At 39.8% G+C, this 25,448-nt stretch overlaps 1 protein-coding gene and 1 non-coding gene across 3 annotated transcripts in view; both read left to right on the forward strand.

The window, feature by feature from the left end:
• The window catches only part of VPS13B (vacuolar protein sorting 13 homolog B), a 1,996,594-nt gene that overhangs the window by 1,937,827 nt on the left and 33,319 nt on the right, over positions 1–25,448 (forward strand). For both annotated transcript variants that reach the window (XM_053715243.1, XM_053715242.1), the window contains exons 56-57: positions 2,777–3,603; positions 21,842–22,018. In XM_053715243.1, coding sequence (XP_053571218.1) covers positions 2,777–3,603; positions 21,842–22,018 — 1,004 coding nt within the window. The remainder of the gene's footprint in view (positions 1–2,776; positions 3,604–21,841; positions 22,019–25,448) is intronic.
• Positions 4,437–4,594, forward strand: LOC128661835 (U1 spliceosomal RNA). Its single transcript, XR_008402633.1, has one exon. It is a non-coding gene; the product is annotated as a U1 spliceosomal RNA (small nuclear RNA).

Consider the following 25,448-nt stretch of genomic DNA (forward strand, 5'->3'; position numbering starts at 1 on the left):
TTTGTTAATAAAATGTATCAAAGTTTATTCTCTTGGTATTCTTCGTAGGTTCAGAAACAGTCTCACACTGCTGGGAGCTAGCTGCTAATTACACACATATGCCTCTTATCTCCCCAGATATGATCAGCTAGCTCCCAGTAGGGCATTGCTGCTGTGGAGCTGACTTTAACTATATATATATATATTTGCATGGGTTAAACACATAGTTATATGCAAGCAACAGTGCAATAACAAAATGCTCTTACACATTAAAGGGACAGTGTACTGTAAAATTGTCTTCTCCTTAATTTGTTTCCGATTACTTGTTATACCAGCTGCAGAGTTTAAAATGTATAGTAAATTGTTCCCTTAGGTGTATTTTTGTAAATGAAATAGCTGTTAAACTGAAACGACAATCCAATACAATGGACTGAAATTGTAGGGAGAGAATACCTCATTATCTTATCTGTTAAATATTTACACAAAGTCCACTGTATCTCCTTTATTAATGTTTACTCAAACAGCAGTACTTAGAGAGAACAATGGAAAATAAGAATTTTAGTACCTCTCTGTCACAGCCCCCCACTGGAAGCATTTTTTTTTTTTTTAGCTAGAACGTAAGTTCAGAAATGTTCAGTATATGTGGGGATACAATAGGTAAAATTAGCTATTTCAAATGAGAAAATAAAGGTAAAGAAGCGATTTGTAAACAATTTAATACAGTATGTAAAGTGGACAATTGGGAACACATGAAAGGGGAGAAAATATTATAGTACACTGTCCCTTTAAAGTGCTAACTTTAAAGGGATATGAAACCCAACAAAATTATTTTGTGATTCAGACAAAGCATACAATTTTAAATAGTTTCCAATTTAGTTCTATCAAATATGCTTTGTTCCCATTGTATTCTTTGTTGAAGAGAAGCCTAGGTAGGTGCCATGACACAAAATGTTGCTGCCATATAGTGCTCCTGCAAATGAATAAGATTCTAGCAAAACTGCTGCCATATACTGCTCCAAACACATGCACGCATTTGAGCTTTCTTCAACAGAAGATACCAAGAGAATGAAGAAAATGTGATAATAGAAGTAAATTAGAAAGTTGTTTAAAATTGCATGCTCTGTCTGAGTCACAAAAGACAATGTTTGGGTTTCATGTCCCTTGAAAGGAACATAGAAGTATCTATAGAACATTTTATAGGATCATGAGAAATGGATGAATTTACATTGCTCTGTATACCCTGCAAAGCTAAATATGTTAGATAAAATGGTCTATACCATAACCATATTTTACAAAATGTATAAAACAGTGGCCTGAAAACAAGGACTGTTTGTGTTCTCAAGAAAGTAAATCAGACTTTATAAACGGCCCCAACTATTAGTAAGTTATCCGCAGAATGACTAAAGCAGCAAAACCGTCGGTGTCACCTGTCTGTAATTCTTAGTGTACTGAAATGGTTACTGTATGTTTCCCAAGCATTCAGCTAATGCTATGATTATTACTAACCACTGGAGTAAATCACTCATCGCCAGTACTTTATACACCATTTGCATGCTATTGCGGCCAAGGACAACTATCCACACAAGTAACAGCATTAATCTAATGTCAATAGATGTCAATAGGGGACAAAGTGCAGAACCCTTCAGGTCATTATTAACTCAAGTCTGGTGTGCAAATTGTTTTCATATATTGGTAATGACTTAAAGGGACATGAAACACAACTTTTTTCTTTCATGATTTAGACAGAACCTACCATTTGAAACAACTTTCCAATTTACTTCTATTTTTTAATTTGCTTCCTTCTCTTGGTATCCTTTGCTGAAAGGTTCATCTAGGTAAGCTCAGGAGCAGCAAATAACCTAGGTTCTAGCTGCTGATTGGTGGCTGCATATATATATATATACCCATTGTCATTGGCTCAACCATGTGTTCAGTTAGAAACCAGTAGTGCATTGCTGCTCCTTCAACAAATGATACCAAGAAAATTAAGCAAATTTGATAACAAAAGTAAATTTTAAAGTTGTTTAAAATTGTATGTTCTACCTAAATTATGAAAGAATATTTTGGGGTTTCATGTCCCTTTAAGGTACATCATGACCATTGTTAGAGTGTCCAAAGTTCAGCTTTATCATAAAAGGTTACACAAGATGCATGAAACTTTAAATAAACTACATTCTGGGGCGCTATAACCCTGGCATGTCATGTTTAGAAATGTTGACATAAATAAGCTATTAAACAAAGTAGCTTTTGCTTTTATTTTACTTTTTCTAGTGAACGTTATCACAGTTTTAAGTGAGAGCTTTTACTGTGCATGTGAAACATCAGACAGCCAGCAGTGACTTTTATTGTATTGGAGATGGCACTGCCAGCTATCTGAGCAGGCAAACTGTTTAAAATTCTAGTGCTTGAAGCATATTTATATAATGTGTGTATATAGGGACGATACTCCTTTAAAGTTGCTATATGTTGTATCCTGAAGATACGATGTAGGGTTTGTCAACCACACGGTCTATAGCAGAGTTTGACAAATGTGTTTGTAGCTTAGGAGCCAACCATATACATTTTTAGGATACATGGAATACTTTTATGTAGAGATGTGTGTTGAGGAATAAAAAACCATGTAGGAGCCATTACTACCTGATTCCCATAATTTGTCAGTGGGCTGGAGTGTCAGAATCATTGCTTTATCAGTATATATGCATTATGTTAGGGCTATGATTAATGAGAATGGTGCAAATTATTTAAATTGTCCCATAGTTAATGATAACATATATTAATTTGTCATGCTTCCTTTTAGGAATCAGAGCCAGAGACTTGAATTTAAAGTATTTATCACCCAGTTCAGCATTGGAATATTTGATGATGTCACAAATTACAAGACATCTTCTGAGCTTCTACGGCTTACAATGGATAATGTCTTTCTTAACATGGCTCCTGTAACCAGCTACCTTAGGCAGCCATGCCGGGAACTTCAGGAGGACATCATGTCTTGTATTCCCTTGTTTTATAGCTTGGAAGTGTACTGTGGAGATCTACAGCTAGACAACCAGCTTTACAACAAGTCCCATTTTCATTTTCCTGTCCTGGTTTGCCAACAAGAGAAAAGTGAAGGAGCTAGATGGCCAAAATCAAGCAACATGTTCATTCCCAGCAAAGAACTAGAGGAATATAAGGAATGCTCGTTTCTTAAGCTCTTCATTACTTTGTCAATCGAGCAAGATCTTTATGATCTAAATGAACTAAGCTTTGAACTGAAGCCCTCACGTCTTTATGTAGAAGATACATTCGTCTATTATATCAAAACACTGTTTGACACTTATCTTCCAGACAGCAAATGCTTACACAGTACCATGGAAGTCACTGGATTTAATGTTCTGCAAGTGTTGCCAGAACAAGTGAAACAAAACATAGTAGCACTAGTAAGCCCTGTTAGGCTAAGAAAATTAACCGTGCAACCAGTGAACCTTTTGGTCAGTATTCACGCTTCACTAAAACTATACATTGCCTCTGATCACACGCCATTGTCCTTCTCAGTGTTTGAACGTGGTCCAATCTTCACCACCGCCAGACAGCTTATCCATGCTCTTGCCATGCATTATGCTGCCGGAGCCCTGTTCAGAGCAGGTAAGTCATTTATATATTATTTTAACTGTTTTAATAACTTAAAAACTGTTTGATTTTCTTCAAAATGTCCTGGCTTGTAATTACTGGACGTTTTATTTTAATCCATTAGAAAAGCTTTTTTTAAGGATTTGCATACAACATTTCCCATACATTTTATTGTAAATTTAGAAGAAAATCGTTGCTTTTTCAAAGGATCAGAATATGCCCCTGGGTCTCTAACCATAAATAGCACATTTTTAAAATGGGACTTACATATATATATATATATATATATATATATATATATATATATATATATATATTATAGCAGTGCTCACAACGTTACGTGTCCTGTGGGATTGCCATGGGTTGGGAGGTCTACCAGCTTTTCTCTTGTTCCTTTGTAAGGGCAGATGTCCTGGTCTCTACCCACAGAACACCACAACTGAATTTAACCACAGTCCATGACACATCTGACCAAGCCTACATCACACATACAGCCACACCCCTTCTGCCATAGCTCTTCTCAAAAAGTGGAGGTGGGCCACTGGCCACAATTCCATCTTACCTCCTTGTCCCAGAAAGCCTTGGGGAAATGTTGGGAGGAGTGGAGGAACTACCGGGAATGCAGAGGCTGCAGCTGCGACCGGGCCCGGGAGGTTATGGGGACCAATGTGAGGCTGAGCAGAAGGATGCTGGTCTGCTGCAGGCACATTTTCATGGATACATCATGATCCCCAGTCCCACCTTGCAAGGCTGCCACCTGCAAGAGGATTGCGAGTGTGGGCACTGGGCAGAGCTGGCTCTCGGTGGGTGCAGCGCACTCAGCCTCGCACTATAGCCTGACTGGGGGAGTCAGGGGAGTCTTAGCCATGATCACTAAGGTGGCTCTCCCAGGGCGAGGCTGGCTCATTGCACTCCGGGCCGCTGACCTCTGCGATTTCCCCACATGCGGGAAACTCGACTGCACAATTTGTGGTAGTGGGCGCTCTCCCCTGATGTTTAGCGCCTTGAGACCCTCACGGGTGATTCGTTTGCGCTCTATAAGTACCCAATAGATAGATAGATAGACTGTGTGCGACTCTGATCTTCCAGCACAGGCCTTGTGCTGGAAGATCAGAGTCGCACACAGTCAGGCTATAGCCCAATGCTGCGCGAAGATCATCCGTGCCTGTCACACAGGGGGACCCACCCATCCCCAGAATTCAGAAGTCATAGGCATCCCAAAGGCAGCACACATGAAGAACTTTCAGCAGTCAGTTGCAGTAGCTAGACAAGTAGTGAGTTGCTAGTGAGTACATTTTACTTGCCGAGCCGGTGGCTGCTGATGCTGCTGTTCTGCTACCTCGGCAGCCGTGTCTGCCCTGCCCCCGTCCCAATACACATCATAATATTATTATTATTTTTTTTTTAAATTCTAAAAGCCTGGCTGTTGATGCTTATTATGGATTTGAAAGAAAAAAATATTTGAATTGAAAAAAAAACATACCATTGGGATTTAATATAATTTCTTTATGATTATTGCGTATTTGGGCACATACTCTGAAATAGGTTCACCACACCTGCTCTAAACTAATATTAAAGAGCTACTGTAACATTTATTGCACAAATTATAGAATAATTGATCTTTCACAGATATGAAATGCTAAAGTATTTCTTGACTGTAGGTGTCATGATAAGCGTGCCAGTAAGTGGTGACAAAATGCCCTTAATTAGCACCATATTATATTTAGTAGTATTATGCAAGACACTGGTCTAATTAATATTGAACTTTGTTTTTTTACAAATAAAATGAAGCCAATTTTGAGGTCTGATAAAACATGACAAGTTTATAGCTCTTGTGGCTTCAAACGTTATCCTGTTTGTTTATGTTCCTTCCCATGAGGTTTGGCAAAGTTTATTTTGGCTTTTTTTAAGTAAAATAAAGTATATAAAATTGGTTTCTACAAATAGCCATAACACACAATTTTTTTTTTGTTTGTTTTCTTTCAGAAATGATCTTAGCATACCTTATAAACCATTGTTTTAAGACAAAATAGGTCTTTTTTAGATAGATAATATATATTGTTCTACATCAACAAAAATGCCTACATTTTTACTTATCCTATTTATTTAGAAAAAATAATCATTATTGTTTTGCTCTTACTTTATTCTAAAAGTCAACTTACTGGACTATGAGATAGGGTTGCCACCCACCCCGGTTTCGCCGGGACAGTCCCGGTCTGAGGCTCTGTGTCCCGGAACTACCCTCAAATGCCCCGGGCTAAGCGCTACCCTGGTACAGCAAGCAGCAGTGAGCACAGACTTTACAAAAAATTAGCTGGCCAGAGGAGCGCTCAGCCCGGGTAGGTGGAGTCTGGAGGAGAGACGGAGGATGGTGTGGGAGGGGGGAAGAGGGTCGAGGAGGGGAGTCGTGACGTCACATCCTGCTGAGAGACTGAGGCAGGTGTTGGTGCGGTGGCCGCGCTGCGGGCTGCTGATGCAGAAACACAGAATGACTGCATAAAGGCTCATTTCAGGAGACAGCTACAAGTGTGTACATTTATAGAACTATGCAAATCATATTATGGTTCTATACAGTATTACAGAAGTGTGACTTTACAAAATTAAGTTGTGACTTTTAATTTGGTAATATCATAAAAAATATAGATATGTCAGAAAACTGTAGGTTCCATCCAGCCAACCCGTAAAATAAAAATAATAGAGTGTCAGGAAATATTGTTATACTGGGAAAAGAGCCAGAGGTTGTAATAAAATGCCATCTTCCAACGCTCTTTTATGTGATCCCCTGTAATTTTCAGTATTGCCCCATATGATCTGTCCTTTTGGTTGGTATATTTAAAAAGTCACACTTGGTCCCTGAATAGATCAAATCTGCTTAACGGTTAAGCAGATTTGATCTATTCAGGGACCAAGTGTGACTTTTTTTTTAAGCCTTAACCGTTTCCAGTTATATCATACTCTTATATACTTTATATAAATATATATAATATATATATATATTATATACATAATATATGTTATATATATATATTATATAATATATATATATTATATATAATATATATATATAGATATATAATACAGTATATGATATATAATATATATATATTTATATATATATATTATATATATATAAAAAAATTGATTTCATAATGAATTTGAGGCCACGAGAAGCCACACCCCAAGCCACGCCCTGAGTCACACCCTCTCCACGTCCACTTAAAAAGTGTCCAGGAATTTTCTGGGCAAAAAATGGCAACCCTACTATGAGATGAAGCTAAATTGTTCATAGGGCTTTGTCAGTGGTACTTCCAACCACCAATTAATGGGGGGATGAACTCATCCTTAAAAGTGTAAAAATAAAACATGGAACCCAAAATCGGAAAGTAAACAAATACTTAATACAGATCAACAGTCTGTACCTTGAAATAAGTGTTCCAGATGGTGGAATTTCACTGGAGAAAATTTTCAAAGAGAGAAAAACATAGACATAGTGTAACTCTGTATTTAAAGGGTTAATCCGCACACTCCAAGCTATAGTTCTGAGAAAAGTGCTCTGTAAATAGTAATTAGCTGGATGGCTTATCATGAAAAGGAAAGGGTGTGGGCAGAGTTGCAGCTGGATGGAGTCTGTTAATCTGGGTGTGTTACTGGGTGTGGCTAGGTGGGAAAAAACACAGCAGGGAGGGGCTAGTTTGTCCCTCATCCTCAGCACAATGAGTGGTGCAACAATGTAGACTGGAGAGTATTTCTATCTATCTATTGGGTACTTATAGAGCGCAAACTAATCACCCGTGAGGGTCTCAAGGTGCTAAGGGAAAGAGGATAGGGGAAGGGGATGGGCGTTCAGTCGAAGAGCCAGGTTTTGAGGTACTTTCTGAACTTTGTAAGGGAGGTGGATTGTCTGATGTGCAGCGGGAGGTTGTTCCATGTCTTTGCTGCCATGTGGGAGAAGGATCTTCCGCCCGCTGTGGATTTGCTGATGCGGGGGATGACTGCGAGTGCTTGGTCAGCCGATCAGAGTTGTCTGGCGGGGGTGTAGAAATTTACGCGGTGGTTGATGTTTTTGGGTCCGATGTTGTGTAGGGCCTTGAACGCGTGGGTAAGGAGCTTGAAGGTGATTCTCTTGTTGATGGGGAGCCAGTGAAGGTTCCTTAGGTGTTCGGTGATGTGTCTTTGGAGAGGCATGTCAAGGATGAGTCTGGCTGAGGCGTTCTGGATATGTTGGAGTCTCTTTTAGAGTTTGATGGGGGAGCCAGCGTAGAGTGCATTGATGTAGTCTAACCGGCTGCTGACGAGGGCGTGGGTGACTGTTTTCTTGGTTTCGGTAGGGATCCACTTGAAGATTTTTCGTAGCAGGTGGAAGCATGTTGAGGTGATGGCATTGATTTTTCAGTCCATGGAGAGTGAGGAGTCCAGGATGAAGCCTAGATTTCGTCAGTGGTCGGTTGGGGTTGGAGGGTGACCGAGGGCTGTGGGCCACCAGGAGTCGTCCCATGCAGATTTATTGGGTCCGAGGAGGAGGACTTCGGTTTTGTCTGTGTTCCGTTTGAGCCGGTTGTCCTTCATCCAGGCGGCGACTGCTGTCAGTCCTTCGTGGACGTTCTTTATGGCGGTGGTGGGATCTCGGGTGAGTGAGATGATTAACTGGGTGTCGTCGGCGTAGGAGACGATGTTGCGGTTGTGGCGTCGGACGATGGTGGGGAGAGGGGCCATGTAGATGTTGAAGAGGGTGGGGCTCAGCGAAGAGCCTTGCGGTACACCGCAGTTGACTGGTGTGGGTTTGGAGGAGAAAGGTGGGAGTCTGACTTTCTGGGTCCTGCCTGTGAGGAAGGAGGTGATCCATTCTAGGGATTTACTGCGGATTCCTGCGTCGTGTAGGCGGGTGCGGAGGGTGTTGGTGGGGTTAGTCTCAATGTGGTCAATAAGTTGCAAGTTGATGGACTTCTCTATGACTTTGGCCGGGAAGGGGAGTAGTGAGATGAGGTGGTAGTTATTCGGGTCCGTGGGGTCTGCCAAGGGTTTCTTCAGCAGGGGTTTCAGTTCCGCGTTTTTCCAGATATCAGGGAAGGTGCCAGTTTTGATGAAGCAGTTGATGGTGCAGCGGAGTTCAGGGGAGATGGTGTTGCTTGCTTTGTTTAATATGTGATGGGTGCATGGGTCCGCCGGAGTGGATGGATTTCATGATTCTGAGGGCCTTTGTATGCAGTCCTCTTATAACAGATTCTCATCACATATGCAGAAATCAACCCTCTGTGTGTATGGAAGAGTACAAAATAAAGATGGGTGTGTAGTGAAGACTGAGCAAGAGTTAAGTGGGATAAAATATATGTTAGATGAGTAAAATCTAGGGTGTGTGGTCACACAATCATTTTCTATTTTACAGGACAGGATGGGAGATGTAGGGGAACCGTGGCGGGCCAGGCCAGGCAATCTCAACCATTGTTTTCTAAAATATTCCACACAATTGCTGTTTGCACCCAAATGTATTACTACTTTGAAACTGTTGGCAAAAAAAAATGTTTGTGGATGTCCAAAAAATTGTATTTGTATAGATACAAACTAGAAATAAAATAACCACAAGTAGGGCTCATAGCAGAATCTGCGTATTTATTCAGAATGTGACATACAAGCAAACATTAACCTTTAAAATACAATAAAATCTTTCAAATACAAAAAATATATGATCTGTGAGATACTAAGGAACTTCCGTAGCTCATCCGCTACAAATAGCACAGAATATCCATATTCTACAAAAGTAGATTTTTTTTATTTTTTGCACAAAATCAAATAGGTGATGGTCATATTGCCTAAGCAGAGCTAAATCCTAAGAAAGCTACAGCCTGTTTATCCTCACTTGACTGGAAGGTGTCTCCTCCCTTAGCAGCGCTTAGTTAACATAGTCCTATAATTTATACAGCTTTATGTCATTTTATGGCTACGCTAACACAGAAGGCAGCTGTTTGTTTGTGACAGATCCACAACTTGAAACCAGAACCTAACAAATGGACCTGGCTTTTGATCCTGTGTCTGTGACCTAAAACGTTACTGCAAAACATCTGTGACAGCTACTTGGTCCCATCTTTTGCTAAATATATGAGGTTTCACAGGTACATTTATGGCCAAGATAAAATAATAATAATAATAAATAAATAAAATTAAGCTAAATGCAATTTGTAACAAATAAATCATTTTAGCGTTATATAAAACCAACAACACATTAACATATTTTTTTGTACTTAGATCATTGCTTCTCCTCATTTCAGATGAATGTTCAAAACAAGAGACCACAATAGAAAGACCTCTGAGGAACATCTTGATTGTTGCAGCAACTGAGACAAAACAGACATTTGTGCATGCCAGTACTCTAATGAAGTATAATTGTCTAGGACACTGGTTTGAATAACATAAAGTTAAAGTAGATACAGGCACATTCCACTGTCTTTGCTATTTTTTTTCGATTGAGAAACTATACGGATAGTTGTTGGTGAATAGCAGCTTTATTATAGACTATAGCATAAAGAAGATACAACTGAAGGTTGGATGTGTCCCACACACACACACCCAGACCTAATTTAGAAGGTATTTCAGTTAAACATCCATATGTTATAAGGTCTTAGCCATCCTAAAGTGACCCTGCCAGAACCAATCTACTGAAAACACTGGTAAAGGGAACTAATCAGCTGCAGAATGTCACTTTCTTGCACAAATGGAGATGAAGTTAAACAGCTTTTTGGCACTGAAAAATGAAGCTTCTCAAGAAATTCATCCTTTTTCCAGGAGCAATCTGTATAGTGCTCTGCTAGCAGTTAAATTATTTGCAGCCTTGTTTTTTGACTTCCTTTGTTGTTTCTGAAAAGTAGGACGTGAACACTGGAAGCCAAATATATAACTGTCTTATCTTGCCTACTACACATGATTCCATATACTTAAAGGGACAGTATAGTCAAAATGAAACCCTCATGATTCAGATAGGGCATGTCATTTTAAACAACTTTCCTAATTACTTTTATCATCAAATGTGCTTTGTTTTCTTTGTTGAAAGCTAAACCTAGTTAGGCTCATATGCTAATTTCTAAGCCCTTGAAGGATGCCTCTTATCTAAATGCATTTGACAGGTTTTCACAGCTAGAGGGTGTTAGTTCATGTGTGCCATATAGATAACATTGTGCTCACTCCTGTGGAGTTACCTAAAAGTGGGCACTGATTGGCTAAAATGCAAGTCTGTCAAAAGAACTGAAATAATGGGGCAGTCTGCAGAGACTTAGATACAAGATAATCACAGAGGTAAAACGTGTATTTATATAACTGTTTGTTATGCAAAACTGGGGAATGGGTAATAAAGGGATTATCTATCATTTTAAACAATAAAAATTCTGGAGTAGACTATCCCTTTAAAGGGTTATAAAAGTTCCAAACGAAAATGCTCTAATATGTTACAGCATTTTATTATTGCACTATTGCTTGTATATAACTGTGTGTTTAACCCCATGCACTTTTGGGACCTAGCTGAACACATCTGGGGAGTCGATGACAAAAGACAAATTTTTGTAGCCACTGATCACTTGCTAGCTTTCATTTTTCTAGGATATGTGTATATTCTTTTCAATAAAGGATACCAAGACAACAAAGTAAATGTTATAATAGATTTAAATTAAAAGTCTCTTAAAATGACATGTTCTATCTGAATCATGCAGGTGTAGGTTTAGATTTATCAAAGGCTTCGCCCCCCTACGACTGCAGGTTCTCACAAGAGAACCTGCAGTCCATATTTATGAAGCAGCAGTGATCCAGACCGCTGCTTCCCTAACCTCTTCACCACCTCTTAGGTGGCGAATTTTAATCTCCCCGGTATTGACGCTCCTGCCCACATGTAATTGGCTGTGAGCGGGCAGGGGGCTACGTTGCACATGAGCGCATAATTGTGTTCTTGTACAATGCTGAATTCCGACAGCGGAACATAGGCCGCCAGAGCCGAGCTGCGGTGCGTACAGGGACACATATGTACGCCCCTGTCTGCTGTAGCTTGATAAATAAGCCCCTTTAACTCTTATTGATGTGATAGTGTGAAAAAGTTAAGAAATAATATAATGTAGAACTTACTAAAGGTACAATTCTCTAAATATTTTCTTTTACAAAAGAAAGTTTCAAATCATATTACAAGTTTCTTTATTTTTTGTCTTTATTAAAATGGGGTATTACATGACATGAAGCATACAGAGGGACTGCAGGGCTATGGGGTATTACATGACATGAAGCATACAGAGGGCCTGCAGGGCTATGGGGTATTACATGACATGGAGCATACAGAGGGACTGCAGGGCTATGGGGTATTACATGACATGAAGCACACAGAGGGACTGCAGGGCTATGGGGTATTACATGACATGAAGCATACAGAGGGACTGCAGGGCTATGGGGTATTACATGGCATGGAGCATACAGAGGGACTGCAGGGCTATGGGGTATTACATGACATGAAGCATACAGAGGGACTGCAGGGCTATGGGGTATTACATGGCATGAAGCATACAGAGGGCCTGTAGGGCTATGGGGTATTACATGACATGGAGCATACAGAGGGCCTGTAGGGCTATGGGGTATTACATGGCATGGAGCATACAGAGGGCCTGCAGGGCTATGGGGTATTACATGACATGAAGCATACAGAGGGACTGCAGGGCTATGGGGTATTACATGGCATGAAGCATACAGAGGGCCTGTAGGGCTATGGGGTATTACATGACATGGAGCATACAGAGGGCCTGTAGGGCTATGGGGTATTACATGGCATGGAGCATACAGAGGGCCTGCAGGGCTATGGGGTATTACATGGCATGAAGCATACAGAGGGCCTGCAGGGCTTTGGGGTATTACATGACATGGAGCATACAGAGGGCCTGCAGGGCTATGGGGTATTACATGACATGGAGCATACAGAGGGACTGCAGGGCTATGGGGTATTACATGGCATGAAGCATACAGAGGGCCTGTAGGGCTATGGGGTATTACATGACATGGAGCATACAGAGGGCCTGCAGGGCTATGGGGTATTACATGACATGGAGCATACAGAGGGCTTGCAGGGCTATGGGGTATTACATGACATGGAGCATACAGAGGGCTTGCAGGGCTATGGGGTATTACATGACATGGAGCATACAGAGGGCCTGCAGGGCTATGGGGTATTACATGACATGGAGCATACAGAGGGCCTGCAGGGCTATGGGGTATTACATGGCATGAAGCATACAGAGGGCCTGTAGGGCTATGGGTTATTACATGGCATGGAGCATACAGAGGGCCTGCAGGGCTATGGGGTATTACATGGCATGGAGCATACAGAGGGCCTGTAGTGCTATGGGGTATTACATGACATGGAGCATACAGAGGGCCTGCAGGGCTATGGGGTATTACATGGCATGGAGCATACAGAGGGACTGTAGTGCTATGGGGTATTACATGGCATGGAGCATACAGAGAGCCTGCAGGGCTATGGGGTATTACATGGCATGGAGCATACAGAGGGACTGTAGTGCTATGGGGTATTACATGGCATGAAGCATACAGAGGGACTGCAGGGCTATGGGGTATTACATGGCATGGAGCATACAGAGGGCCTGTAGGGCTATGGGGTATTACATGGCATGAAGCATACAGAGGGACTGCAGGGCTATGGGGTATTACATGGCATGAAGCATACAGAGGGACTGCAGGGCTATGGGGTATTACATGACATGGAGCATACAGATTGCCTGCAGGGCTATGGGGTATTACATGGCATGGAGCATACAGAGGAACTGCAGGGCTATGGGGTATTACATGACATGAAGCATACAGAGGGACTGCAGGGCTATGGGGTATTACATGGCATGGAGCATACAGAGGGCCTGTAGGGCTATGGGGTATTACATGACATGGAGCATACAGATTGCCTGCAGGGCTATGGGGTATTACATGACATGAAGCATACAGAGGGCCTGTAGGGCTATGGGGTATTACATGGCATGAAGCATACAGAGGGCCTGCAGGGCTATGGGGTATTACATGGCATGAAGCATACAGAGGGCATGCAGGGCTATGGGGTATTACATGGCATGAAGCATACAGAGGGACTGCAGGGCTATGGGGTATTACATGGCATGAAGCATACAGAGGGCCTGCAGGGCTATGGGGTATTACATGGCATGAAGCATACAGAGGGCCTGCAGGGCTATGGGGTATTACATGGCATGGAGCATACAGAGAGCCTGCAGGGCTATGGGGTATTACATGACATGGAGCATACAGAGGGCTTGCAGGGCTATGGGGTATTACATGACATGGAGCATACAGAGGGCTATGGGGTATTACATGACATGGAGCATACAGAGGGACTGCAGGGCTATGGGGTATTACATGGCATGAAGCATACAGAGAGCCTGCAGGGCTATGGGGTATTACATGACATGGAGCATACAGAGGGACTGTAGTGCTATGGGGTATTACATGGCATGGAGCATACAGGGGGCCTGCAGGGCTATGGGGTATTACATGACAGAGGGACTGCAGGGCTATGGGGTATTACATGACATGGAGCATACAGAGGGCTTGCAGGGCTATGGGGTATTACATGACATGGAGCATACAGAGTGCTTGCAGGGCTATGGGGTATTACATGGCATTGAGCATACAGAGGGACTGCAGGGCTATGGGGTATTACATGACATGGAGCATACAGAGGGCTTGCAGGGCTATGGGGTATTACATGGCATGGAGCATACAGAGGGCCTGCAGGGCTATGGGGTATTACATGGCATGGAGCATACAGAGGGCCTGCAGGGCTATGGGGTATTACATCGCATGGAGCATACAGAGGGCCTGCAGGGCTATGGGGTATTACATGACATGGAGCATACAGAGGGCTTGCAGGGCTATGGGGTATTACATGGCATGGAGCATACAGAGGGCCTGCAGGGCTATGGGGTATTACATGGCATGGAGCATACAGAGGGACTGCAGGGCTATGGGGTATTACATGGCATGGAGCATACAGAGGGCCTGCAGGGCTATGGGGTATTACATGGCATGGAGCATACAGAGGGACTGCAGGGCTATGGGGTATTACATGACATGGAGCATACAGAGGGCTTGCAGGGCTATGGGGTATTACATGGCATGGAGCATACAGAGGGACTGCAGGGCTATGGGGTATTACATGACATGGAGCATACAGAGGGCCTGCAGGGCTATGGGGTATTACATGACATGGAGCATACAGAGGGCTTGCAGGGCTATGGGGTATTACATGGCATTGAGCATACAGAGGGCCTGCAGGGCTATGGGGTATTGCATGGCATGGAGCATACAGAGGGCCTGCAGGGCTATGGGGTATTACATGGCATTGAGCATACAGAGGGCCTGCAGGGCTATGGGGTATTACATGACATGGAGCATGCAGAGGGCTTGCAGGGCTATGGGGTATTACATGGCATGGAGCATACAGAGGGCTTGCAGGGCTATGGGGTATTACATGGCATGGAGCATACAGAGGGCCTGCAGGGCTATGGGGTGTTTTGTGGCTTTAAGCTAACAGAGGGCCTGTACGGCTATGATGACTTATGTGGTATGTGGATAACAGAGGGGCTGCTGTGGTTTAAAACTTTATGGATAACATAGAGCGTGCAGGACTAGGGGACTGATCTAAGGTATAATGTGACAAGTGCCTATTACCCTCAGGTTAAATGTCATTATTCCAATATTTACATAGAGAACAGGTATTTACCAGCACTGTAAGAAATTCAGTAACCTACAAGACATTATAAAAACAGCTATAAAAAAGAGGGGTGTAAATGTTAAAGCAATGAATTTAGATGAATGTATGTTCAGTGTAGTGTGAGCTCAGTGAGGAGGGAATGTAAATTATAAACAAACCATATTCGGACCAGTTAAATCAATTGTACCATTAAATAAACATTGGATTTGCACTTTCCCAAATGTGTGGTGTAATTTGCTATTTGCGCAAATGGTAAACGTATTAGTGGCTCTGAGTAAGGAGGATAGCAGGATAATATGATGAGCTTGATATCCTCTCCAGTTCTATTATACGATGGTCTGGTCAATGTCATAATTTATTTTTGACTTTAGAGGAGCAGCTATAATGTGTTTTTTTCACATTCCTACGGATAGTACAGGCTGATGAGCTGTCAGTTGGGGGCAGAGGGTTACATAAGATGGAAAAGCACAAAAGCCAGCATCTACAAATAAATAGATGGGTCCATAGGGACTGCTGTTTGAGGTCTATGTACTATGAGGACACAATCAGGATAACTTTAGATTAGAACAGGAAGGCTGATAAAAAATATATATTGTTTTCATTCCCAATAAAGGGCGCGATCCGATATACGGCGCAGGTTTCGGTGCAAACGTGGAAACCTGCGTCCCCCGTAATTTCACCTCGCACATCGGGGTATTACATATATTTCGCCAGAATTTCCTAAGTGCCGTTAGTCGGATAAACTAATGATGTCCAGAAAAAAGCGTAAGTACACATTTCTGGAGTCGCCAGTGACTTACGGCACTTTAGAAACTGCTGGCGCCTAAGAAAACGAACTAAAATTTTAAATTTCCCGTAACTGTCTAACACGCCTCCCAAAAATAAGCCTGACACGTATACCCCTATATCCGCAATCCCCCTCTCACTCCTAATAATAAATGTATTAACCCCTAGACCGACAACCCCCCACAACGCAATAAGCCTAATTATTAACCCCTTAACCGCCATAGCCCATACCGCAAGTAATAACTAAATTATTAACCCCTAAACCGCCATAGCCCACATAGTTTATTAAATCTATTAACCCCTAATCTGTCGCCGCCACTATAATAAAGTTATTAACCCCTAAACCTAAGTCTAACCCTAACACCCCCCTAACTTAAATATTATTTAAATAAATCTAAATAATATTACTATTATTAACTTAAGTATTCCTATTTAAAATGAAATACTTACCTATAAAATAAACCCTACGATAGCTACAATATAATTAATAATTACATTGTAGCTATTTTAGGATTCATTTTTATTTTACAGGCAACTTTGTATTTATTTTAACTAGGTACAATAGCTATTAAATAGTTAATAACTATTTAATAATTACCTAGTTAAAATAATTACAAAATTACCTGTGAAATAAATCCTAACCTATGTTACAATTACACCTAACACTACACTATCATTAAATTAATTAAATAAATTAACTACAATTAGCTAAAATTAAATACAATTAAATAAACTAAACTATAGTACAAAGAACCCCACTAAATTACAAAAAATAAAAAAATTACAAGAAGTTTAAACTAATTACACCTAATCTAAGCCCCCTAATAAAATAAAAAAGCCCCCCCAAATAATAAAATGCCCTACCCTATACTAAATTACAAATAGCCCTTAAAATGGCTTTTTGCGGGGCATTGCCCCAAAGTAATCAGCTCTTTTACCTGTAAAAAAAAGAATAATCCCCCCCAACATTACAACCCACCACCCACACACCCCTACTCTAAAACCCACCTGATCCCCCCTTAAAAAACCTAACACTACCCCATTGAAGATCACCCTACCTTGAGCCGTCTTCACCCAGCCGGGCCGAAGTCTTCATCCGATCCGGCCACAAGTGGTCCTCCAGCCAGGCAGAAGTCTTCATCCAATCGGGCAGAAGAGGTCCTCCATCCGGCAGAAGTCTTCATCCAAGCGGCATCTTCTATTTTCATCCTTCCGGCGCGGAGCGGCTCCATCTTGAAGACATCCGACGCGGAGCATCCTTCCTGCACGACGACTACCCGACGAATGGCTGGTCCTTTATATGACGTCATCCAAGATGGCGTCCCTCGGAATTAAGGTAGGAAAAATCAGATTGGCTGATGCAATCAGCCAATCGGATTGAAGTTCAATCCGATTGGCTGATCCAATCAGCCAATTGGATTGACCTCGCATTCTATTGGCTGATCGGAACAGCCAATAGAATGCGAGGTCACGTCTTTTCTATGTTAGTCTACAGATTTTTCTACCTTAATTCCGATTGGCTGATAGAATCCTATCAGCCAATCGGAATTCGAGGGACGCCATCTTGGATGATGTCATTTAAAGGACCAGCCATTCATCGGGTAGTCGTCGTGCAGAAAGGATGCTCAGCGTCGGATGTCTTCAAGATGGAGCCACTCCTCGTCGGATGGATGAAGATAGAAGATGTCGCTTGGATGAAGACTTCTGCCGGATGGAGGACCTCTTCTGCCCCGATCGGATGAAGACTTCTGCCCGGCTGGAGGACCACTTGTGCCCGGATCGGATGAAGACTTCGGCCCGGCTGGGTGAAGACGGCTCAAGGTAGGGTGATCTTCAATGGGGTAGTGTTAGGTTTTTTTAAGGGGGAATCGGGGGGGTTTTAGAGTAGGGGTGTGTGGGTGGTGGGTTGTAATGTTGGGGGGGGTTGTTCTTTTTTTTTACAGGTAAAAGAGCTGATTACTTTGGGGCAATGCCCTGCAAAAGGCCCTTTTAAGGGCTATTTGTAATTTAGTATAGGGTAGGGCATTTTATTATTTTGGGGGGCTTTTTTATTTTATTAGGGGGCTTAGATTAGGTGTAATTAGTTTAAACTTCTTGTAATTTTTTTTATTTTCTGTAATTTAGTGTTTGTTTTTTTTATAGTTTAGTTTATTTAATTGTATTTAATTTTAGGTAATTGTAGTTAATTTATTTAATTAATTTAATGATAGTGTAGTGTTAGGTGTAATGGTAACTTAGGTTAGGTTTTATTTTACAGGTAATTTTGTAATTATTTTAACTAGGTAGCTATTAAATAGTTATTAACTATTTAATAGCTATTGTACCTAGTTAAAATAAATACAAAGTTGCCTGTAAAATAAAAATAAATCCTAAAATAGCTGCAATGTAATTATTAATTATATTGTAGCTATCTTAGGGTTTATTTTATAAGTAAGTATTTAGTTTTAAATAGGAATACTTTAGTTAATAATAGTAATATTATTTAGATTTATTTAAATAATAATTAAGTTAGGGGGTGTTAGGGTAAGGGTTAGACTTAGATATAGGGGTTAATAACTTTATTATAGTGGCAACGGTGTAGGGGGGGCAGGATAGGGGTAAATACATTTAATAGGCTATGTGGGCTATGGCGTCTTAGGGGTTAATACACTTTATTAGTTATTGTGGTAAGGGATTGCGGTTGACAGGTAGATAGACATTGCGAATGCGTTAGGTGTTAGTTTTTTTTTTGCAGGCATTTTAGGGAGTTACGGTGCTCCAATACTCAGCGCAAGGCTTGCTACGGCTGCTTTTTATGGTGAGGTGAAAATTGAGTAAGATTTCTCCATTTTCGCCACGTAAGTCCTTGCGCTGGATATTGGATACCAAATTGCACGTCTTTTCTATGTTAGTCTATGGGTAAAAAAAACTACGTCCGACGGGTGAAATATACGAGCGTAACTTGTATGCTACGCTGTATATAGGATACCAAAAAGCACAATAACCGGCGTCGCTGGCATTTGCGGGCGACGCCGCATATGTAATGGGGGCCCATGTGTTTTGTTTTACACAAATATATGCTTGTACATATTTATTAGATGCAAGGTTTCATGTAATAACATGGCAAGTAACCTCTTTGCTCCAAGAGTAGATTACAGTCCTTTCTAGTGGTCAAGCAGTTAAACTACAAAGCAGATTAAGAAGTAATAGCATCCTGCATAAATGCCATTAAAGCCTCAATCTTTTATAAATATGGCAGGCATTAAAAATGTAGCTTCCTCGCAGGGAACTTTAAAATCCTGAACATTTATTTTTCAAGTTTTTTTTTATATATATTTTACTGGACAGCTGGTTGAAATAATACTGAACAATTGGAAGCCCAAGTTTAACATTAGAAACACACAACCACTTGCAGTGAGGAGTGCGCTGTAATAACAGTCTATGGGGCCATTGAATGGAGTCTGATTGGCTGTTCTGCCTGTCTGCTCTGTCTTTATGCATTGCAAGTAGATCAGGTATACAAGTGCCTGAGTGAGGTGCGAACAGGAACACTAACGAATCAATTATATTGTGCAATGTTTAATGTGACGTTTACTGTCCCTTTAACATTTTTGTAATTAAAAGAAACATGAGACCCAAATTATTTATTTCATGATCCAGATAGAGAATACACTTTTAAATAATATTCCAATTTACTTCTATGATCTAATTTGCTTCATTCTTTAGATATCCATTGTTGAAGAAATAGCAATGCACATGACTGAGCCAATCACACGAGGCATCGATGTGCAGCCACCAATCAGCAGCTATTGAGCCAATTTAGAGCAACCTTTCAACAAATGATATCAAGGGAATGAAGAAAATTAGATAATAGAAGTAATTTGGAAAGTTGTCTAACATTTATATGTTCTTTCTAAATCATGAAAGAAAGAAGTTTAGGTTTATTGTCCCTTTAATAAAAATGCATTTATTTGTGAAATCTTTTAATTTATTTGACAAGGAAACATTTGTTTTGGGTGTAAAAGAAAATGAACATGCTGCTAATATGTTTGTGTGGAAAGAGCAAGACAAAGTAAATTAAATGAAAGCAGGGGAATTCCAGAAGTTGCACATACATATTAACAGACAACAAATAGCAATGTCTTTTTAGTCCTTGTGTGCTGCAGCATCAGTTTTATGTTTTTACAAATGGGAATGTTAGGGAATATAGGGTTGTCAGGTGTCCAGAATTTAACAGGACTTGCCAGTAAAATGTCATCTCTAAACTAATTGGGTCTGATTTTAGCATTTGTCTAAAAAAAAGGAGCTGCTAGACTATGATCCATATCTAATCAGAACCCCACTCACTGATTTTCACAGATTACGTGCTGCTCATACAATATATTTGTGTAGAAAAGATAAAGGGATAAATGACACATTATTAGCTGTGTTAGAAGTAGTGTTTTTCATTACAGCAGAGAAACCTTTTTATAATTACCTAGAAGCCTGTTCACCTGATATCATAACACAACCCATGAATTACGGTTTCTTTCTAAAGCTTCTACAATGACTTTTTTTTTACTGCAAAAGTAGAAAAATGTCATGTGAATAAACCATTCTCCAAAGAGAAAGATAGCACTAATAGGGTTGCGACCTTTTATGGAAAAAATGTACCCGTGCTCATTAGCATACATTTGCATAAATATTTATACTACATAAATAAGGAACAAAAGTTGCTAGGACAGATTTTAAATGATCATTGATTTATAATTATATTCTAACACACCTAGAAGACATTTCACCATGATAGCATCTATATTTCTATATTTAATCTTTATTTCAACTTTGACCTGAACCTTAAAAATACCGGCTCAGTGGCAACCCTAAGAACCAATTATGTTTTAATCAAGTTTAATTTTAATGGCAGAGTAATGCTGAAACAGTTGTTATTTTTTTTATATAGTTTCTTTTTTTTAATCCTTTTTAACAGCCTAGTTCTGGTGTCATTTTGAGATGCATTTAACATCTTGTTTATTTAATTATAATTTGTGTAGTTTATAGCTGTAAAAAGATTAGTCAAATAAGACGTTTCTGAAAATGTCAATCCTTTACATGATATTTAAATGCGTCTTTATTTATTATTTTATTGGTTAAAATAAAGTTCCCCCCTATAAAATTTTTATTTTGTATTAAATCCGTTAGAGATTTGTGCCCATTATGGTTTTGAGTGCATTTTCGTTTTAAAATTCAGTTAGGCCAATTCAAAACAAATGCTTTTATGTAGCAAAACAGTAGCAGTACTTTCTTTTTTTTTTTTTTTTTTTTTCTAATGCATCAGCAATTATTAATAGCATTGCAAATAATCTGCATTTGAAATTATCATTTTGTTAGAAATTTTTTTTTTATTTTCACGGTTCTTGACACCCCTCCCCCCAAAATTATTTTAGAATGTTGTTTGTCTTACTTTCTTTACTGTGGCCAATATAAACAAGCTACTGCATACATCAGCCAATCACTATGTAGCATGAAGGGGTGTCAGCATTCTGAAACATTACAATTTCCAGGGTTAAATTACAGGGAAAACAAGCAAAAGAAATTATGAAAGTAATTAGCTTTTTCTGTAACTATGCATAATTAACGTGTTATTGGAAATTACATTTTTAATTAACTGTCTATTTAAGTTTGATTGATAATTCAATTAAAAGAAGTTTTATGCAACAATAAATTGTAAAGAAACCTTTAATGTCTGCTTCCTAGGCTGGGTTGTTGGATCTCTGGATATCCTTGGAAGTCCGGCTAGCCTGGTGAGAAGCATTGGGAATGGAATCGCTGACTTTTTCAGACTTCCATATGAAGGGCTAACTCGTGGGCCAGGAGCATTTGTTAGTGGCGTCTCCAGAGGGACCACATCTTTTGTGAAACACATTTCCAAAGGTAAATAGCATCTGTACTTAATACTTATGATTCATTAGAAATAGGGCTTACCCTTTTTGAGGGCGAATATGTCCTACCATTATATGATGAACTACACTAGAATTTATATTCACTCTTAGGACCAAGTAAGCAAACTTTTTAAATAATTTAGTAAAAAAGCAGGACATGTATAGTTCTAAGGTAAGCGCTACACCGGTCCATCGCATGAATAATTCCCAACATATTCCAACTAAGGTATAGGGCTTGTAGACTAGAGGAGGAATTAGGGTAGCTTGTAAAAGTGTTGACGTGGTCAGGGCAGCATCTGGGGTGCCACGTGTGGCTGAGTTGATACAAGGGAATAGTTGTGTGGTCCACAGTTTCTAAAAGTAAAACCAGGTTATTTTTAGGGGCGGGGTAGATTGGAAGGGAAAGGGGACAGTGCTGCTCTCTCAGAAAATGCAGGTTTGGGAGCTCTGTATGTGTACTTTATTATTATTTATTATCTTCATATCAATGAGGAGCGGTAAAGGAACACCAGCGAAGCTGATAAAAAGGCCTGGAGGGCTGCATTGTGTTTGCATGAGTTACACTGGATAACCCTGTGCTCTAGAACATTGTGAAAATCAAGGTTATATGTGTTCATAATGTCCTGCCTGGGGTTGGTTTGCTATACCACTAGATTCAAAATGATATAGAAAAGCCCCTGTAAAAGTGAATCGTTACACACTAGATTAATATGTAGAAGCAAATGGTGCTACGCTGCCAGTGTGTATTAATATTAGTCCTAGAATTCTACATCTTGCTAGTTTAATTTCAGTTCTCGGCTGAGTATTTTAACATATTTAATGTGATCTATAAAAAAATGTATAAAATATTGGTAATCAAACGAACATTCTAGAGCAAATATAAAATATTCTATTTTGTTTTATTTTTCTAAACAATTTCAGATATAGGCAGTCAGCCAATCCAGGGTGGTTTACATGGAGGTGCTATAGTTATTCATCTGAAGTGATTTTGGAGCGTGCTGGCTTTGCAACTTGCCAATGGGTTTAGGAAGGGGTTAATCAATAGCAGAGAAACAAATGTCCTATTAAAGCACAGCATTTTATTTTAGCACAAGGATATCCCTTTGAAAAACTACACCTGAATGTAGAGCTGCTGATATAATATACTTGTATAAATCTGTTGCTCACCTAAAAAAAGAAAATGGCTTTAATGTGCATGAGTACGTTTTGAGTTTATTTAATTACACTTGGTTTGAGTTTAACATTCTATATTCAGTCATATTGAGAGAGTGCTATACTTAACCATAAAGAATAATACAGCACAGATTGCTGATTTGCTGTGCTGGGCAGTGTTTTTATCCCACATGGTTATAATACAGTACATAGCTTTCAAAGGATAGCCCATGTATATATATCTTCTGTGTGAAAAGGCTTCAAAAACGCTCTGCTTTTGAAATTCCCCTCTGGAGTAATGTGATGCTGGCTGTAGAGTTTGCTGCACATGATAAATGTAGAAACATTAAAGATATCCAGTATTCCTGCAAGCCATCAGAAATCCTACGCCAGGTTGTCTCATTGTTTTAAATTGGAATTGTTCAGCATCATTTGCTGTATGTAACTTGGACATTACAGTGGATCTAATTGGAATATACATAAACAGTGACATCTAGTGGAAGAAGAGAGAAATATCCTTCAAGACATAGACAATACAACTTTCTTTACCTGTAAACAGGTTAAAAAAAAAGTATTGTTTTTTGGAAAAATACATGGTTTATACATAACATGCGTTTGATCAGAAAGCTACTAATCTGCTTGTTCTGCAGTAAAAACTTGTGTTGCTTTGAAGTTTAAAAAATATGCATTATAGAAAGGTTGTGCATAAGGAGACAGTAACTTATTTTTTATTTGTTGCTCCCAACAGAAAACAAAAACATAAAATTAATTATACAGATGTTCTTCTACTGAGAAAAAACACACACTTGTTTCTGTTTGTGTGGCAGTGGGAGTTCTGTTTGTCAGCCACTTAGCAGTCAGTCCTTAAGGCTCCCTCCTGTTTGCTTCAGAATCAAAATAAATGGGATTAACTTAAAGGGACATCAAACCCATAATTCATTTACGATTCCAATAGAGCATACAATTTTAAACAACTTTCCAATTTACTTTGTTATCTTCATTATGTTGGTATCCTTTGTTGAAGGAGCAGGAATGCATTGCTGGGAGCTAGCTGAACACAGTGCATTGCTGCTTCTCATCCTATCTATGTATGTTTTTCAAGAAAGGATACTAAAAGAACAAAGTAAATGTGATCAAAGTTGTAATTGAATCATCTCTTTATAATTGCATGTTCTACCTGATTCATGAAAGTTTATTTCTGATAGTTTATTTTACCATGTTTAAAACAGCTTTTTCATACCCATTATACATATCTTAATATTCCACCCTGAAGCTCCTGCTGGGAATGGAGGGATTTCTCTAATGTTAATACAATTAGAGAAAATTGATGAAAACTTGAAACATAAAAAGTTTTTATACGTTAAAACTTGCATAGAAATGTGTGCACACAAATATTAGTCCTAAAACACAACTTTATGATGGTCTCATGGAGGTTTAATACCATGCTCAGACAGGGTGAGTGAATAAAGCAGTAACTAGGGCTGACACATTTCAGACTTGCTAAGTGTCATATGTTTGTATTATCATTTAGTGGCATAATTCAGCAAGTAAAGCGGATGGAACTCATTTTAAATATTCATCCTGGGCACCTAGAAGCAGTTTCACCATAGCAGGGTCTTTATTTCTGCATGCGTTCTTCATTATCTACATTGACCAAAACCTTAAAAAATACAGTGCGTACTACACTGACATAATATGCAAAAAAAGCATTCAGCAGGGCTAGGCTAACCCTAGTAACAATGCTGAAAACTCATCCATTCCACACACACAGCACAACTCACTCACCACACTCGGACTTTATCAATCCACCACCATTCTAACTTTAGTGTCTCTCAACAGACATAGCAAACCAAGGCTACAGTTGTTCCCTTACCGGCCCTTCATGATGTGTCTCACCATTGTCTCGCTCCAGCTAAGGCTGCACCAGTCCTCCGGATGTCTTTTTTAGACTCTCACAGATTCAGTGGTTACATGCCCCCTCGCAGTTTTAAACAATCTAATGTCCTAGCTACCCTATCTGACACTTCCCAGGCTTCATATAGCCTCATTTAGATTGCGCCTTCTTATCATCTGTAAAGCAATGCTGCTGTCGTCCTTTTTTAGCTACCAATCACCACTTACAATAAAAGCTCTCAGGAACATTTGTGTGTTTTGTTTTATTAGTATCATAACAGCTAATTAAATGAGCATGGGCAGAAATGATCAAGATTCCCTGCTATTTTTTTTATTTATTTTTTCAGTTGCTTTTTTATATGATAGGAAAAGTTATC

This window comes from Bombina bombina, chromosome 5, assembly GCF_027579735.1.
Source record: "Bombina bombina isolate aBomBom1 chromosome 5, aBomBom1.pri, whole genome shotgun sequence".
Classification (NCBI taxonomy): Eukaryota; Metazoa; Chordata; class Amphibia; order Anura; family Bombinatoridae; genus Bombina; species Bombina bombina.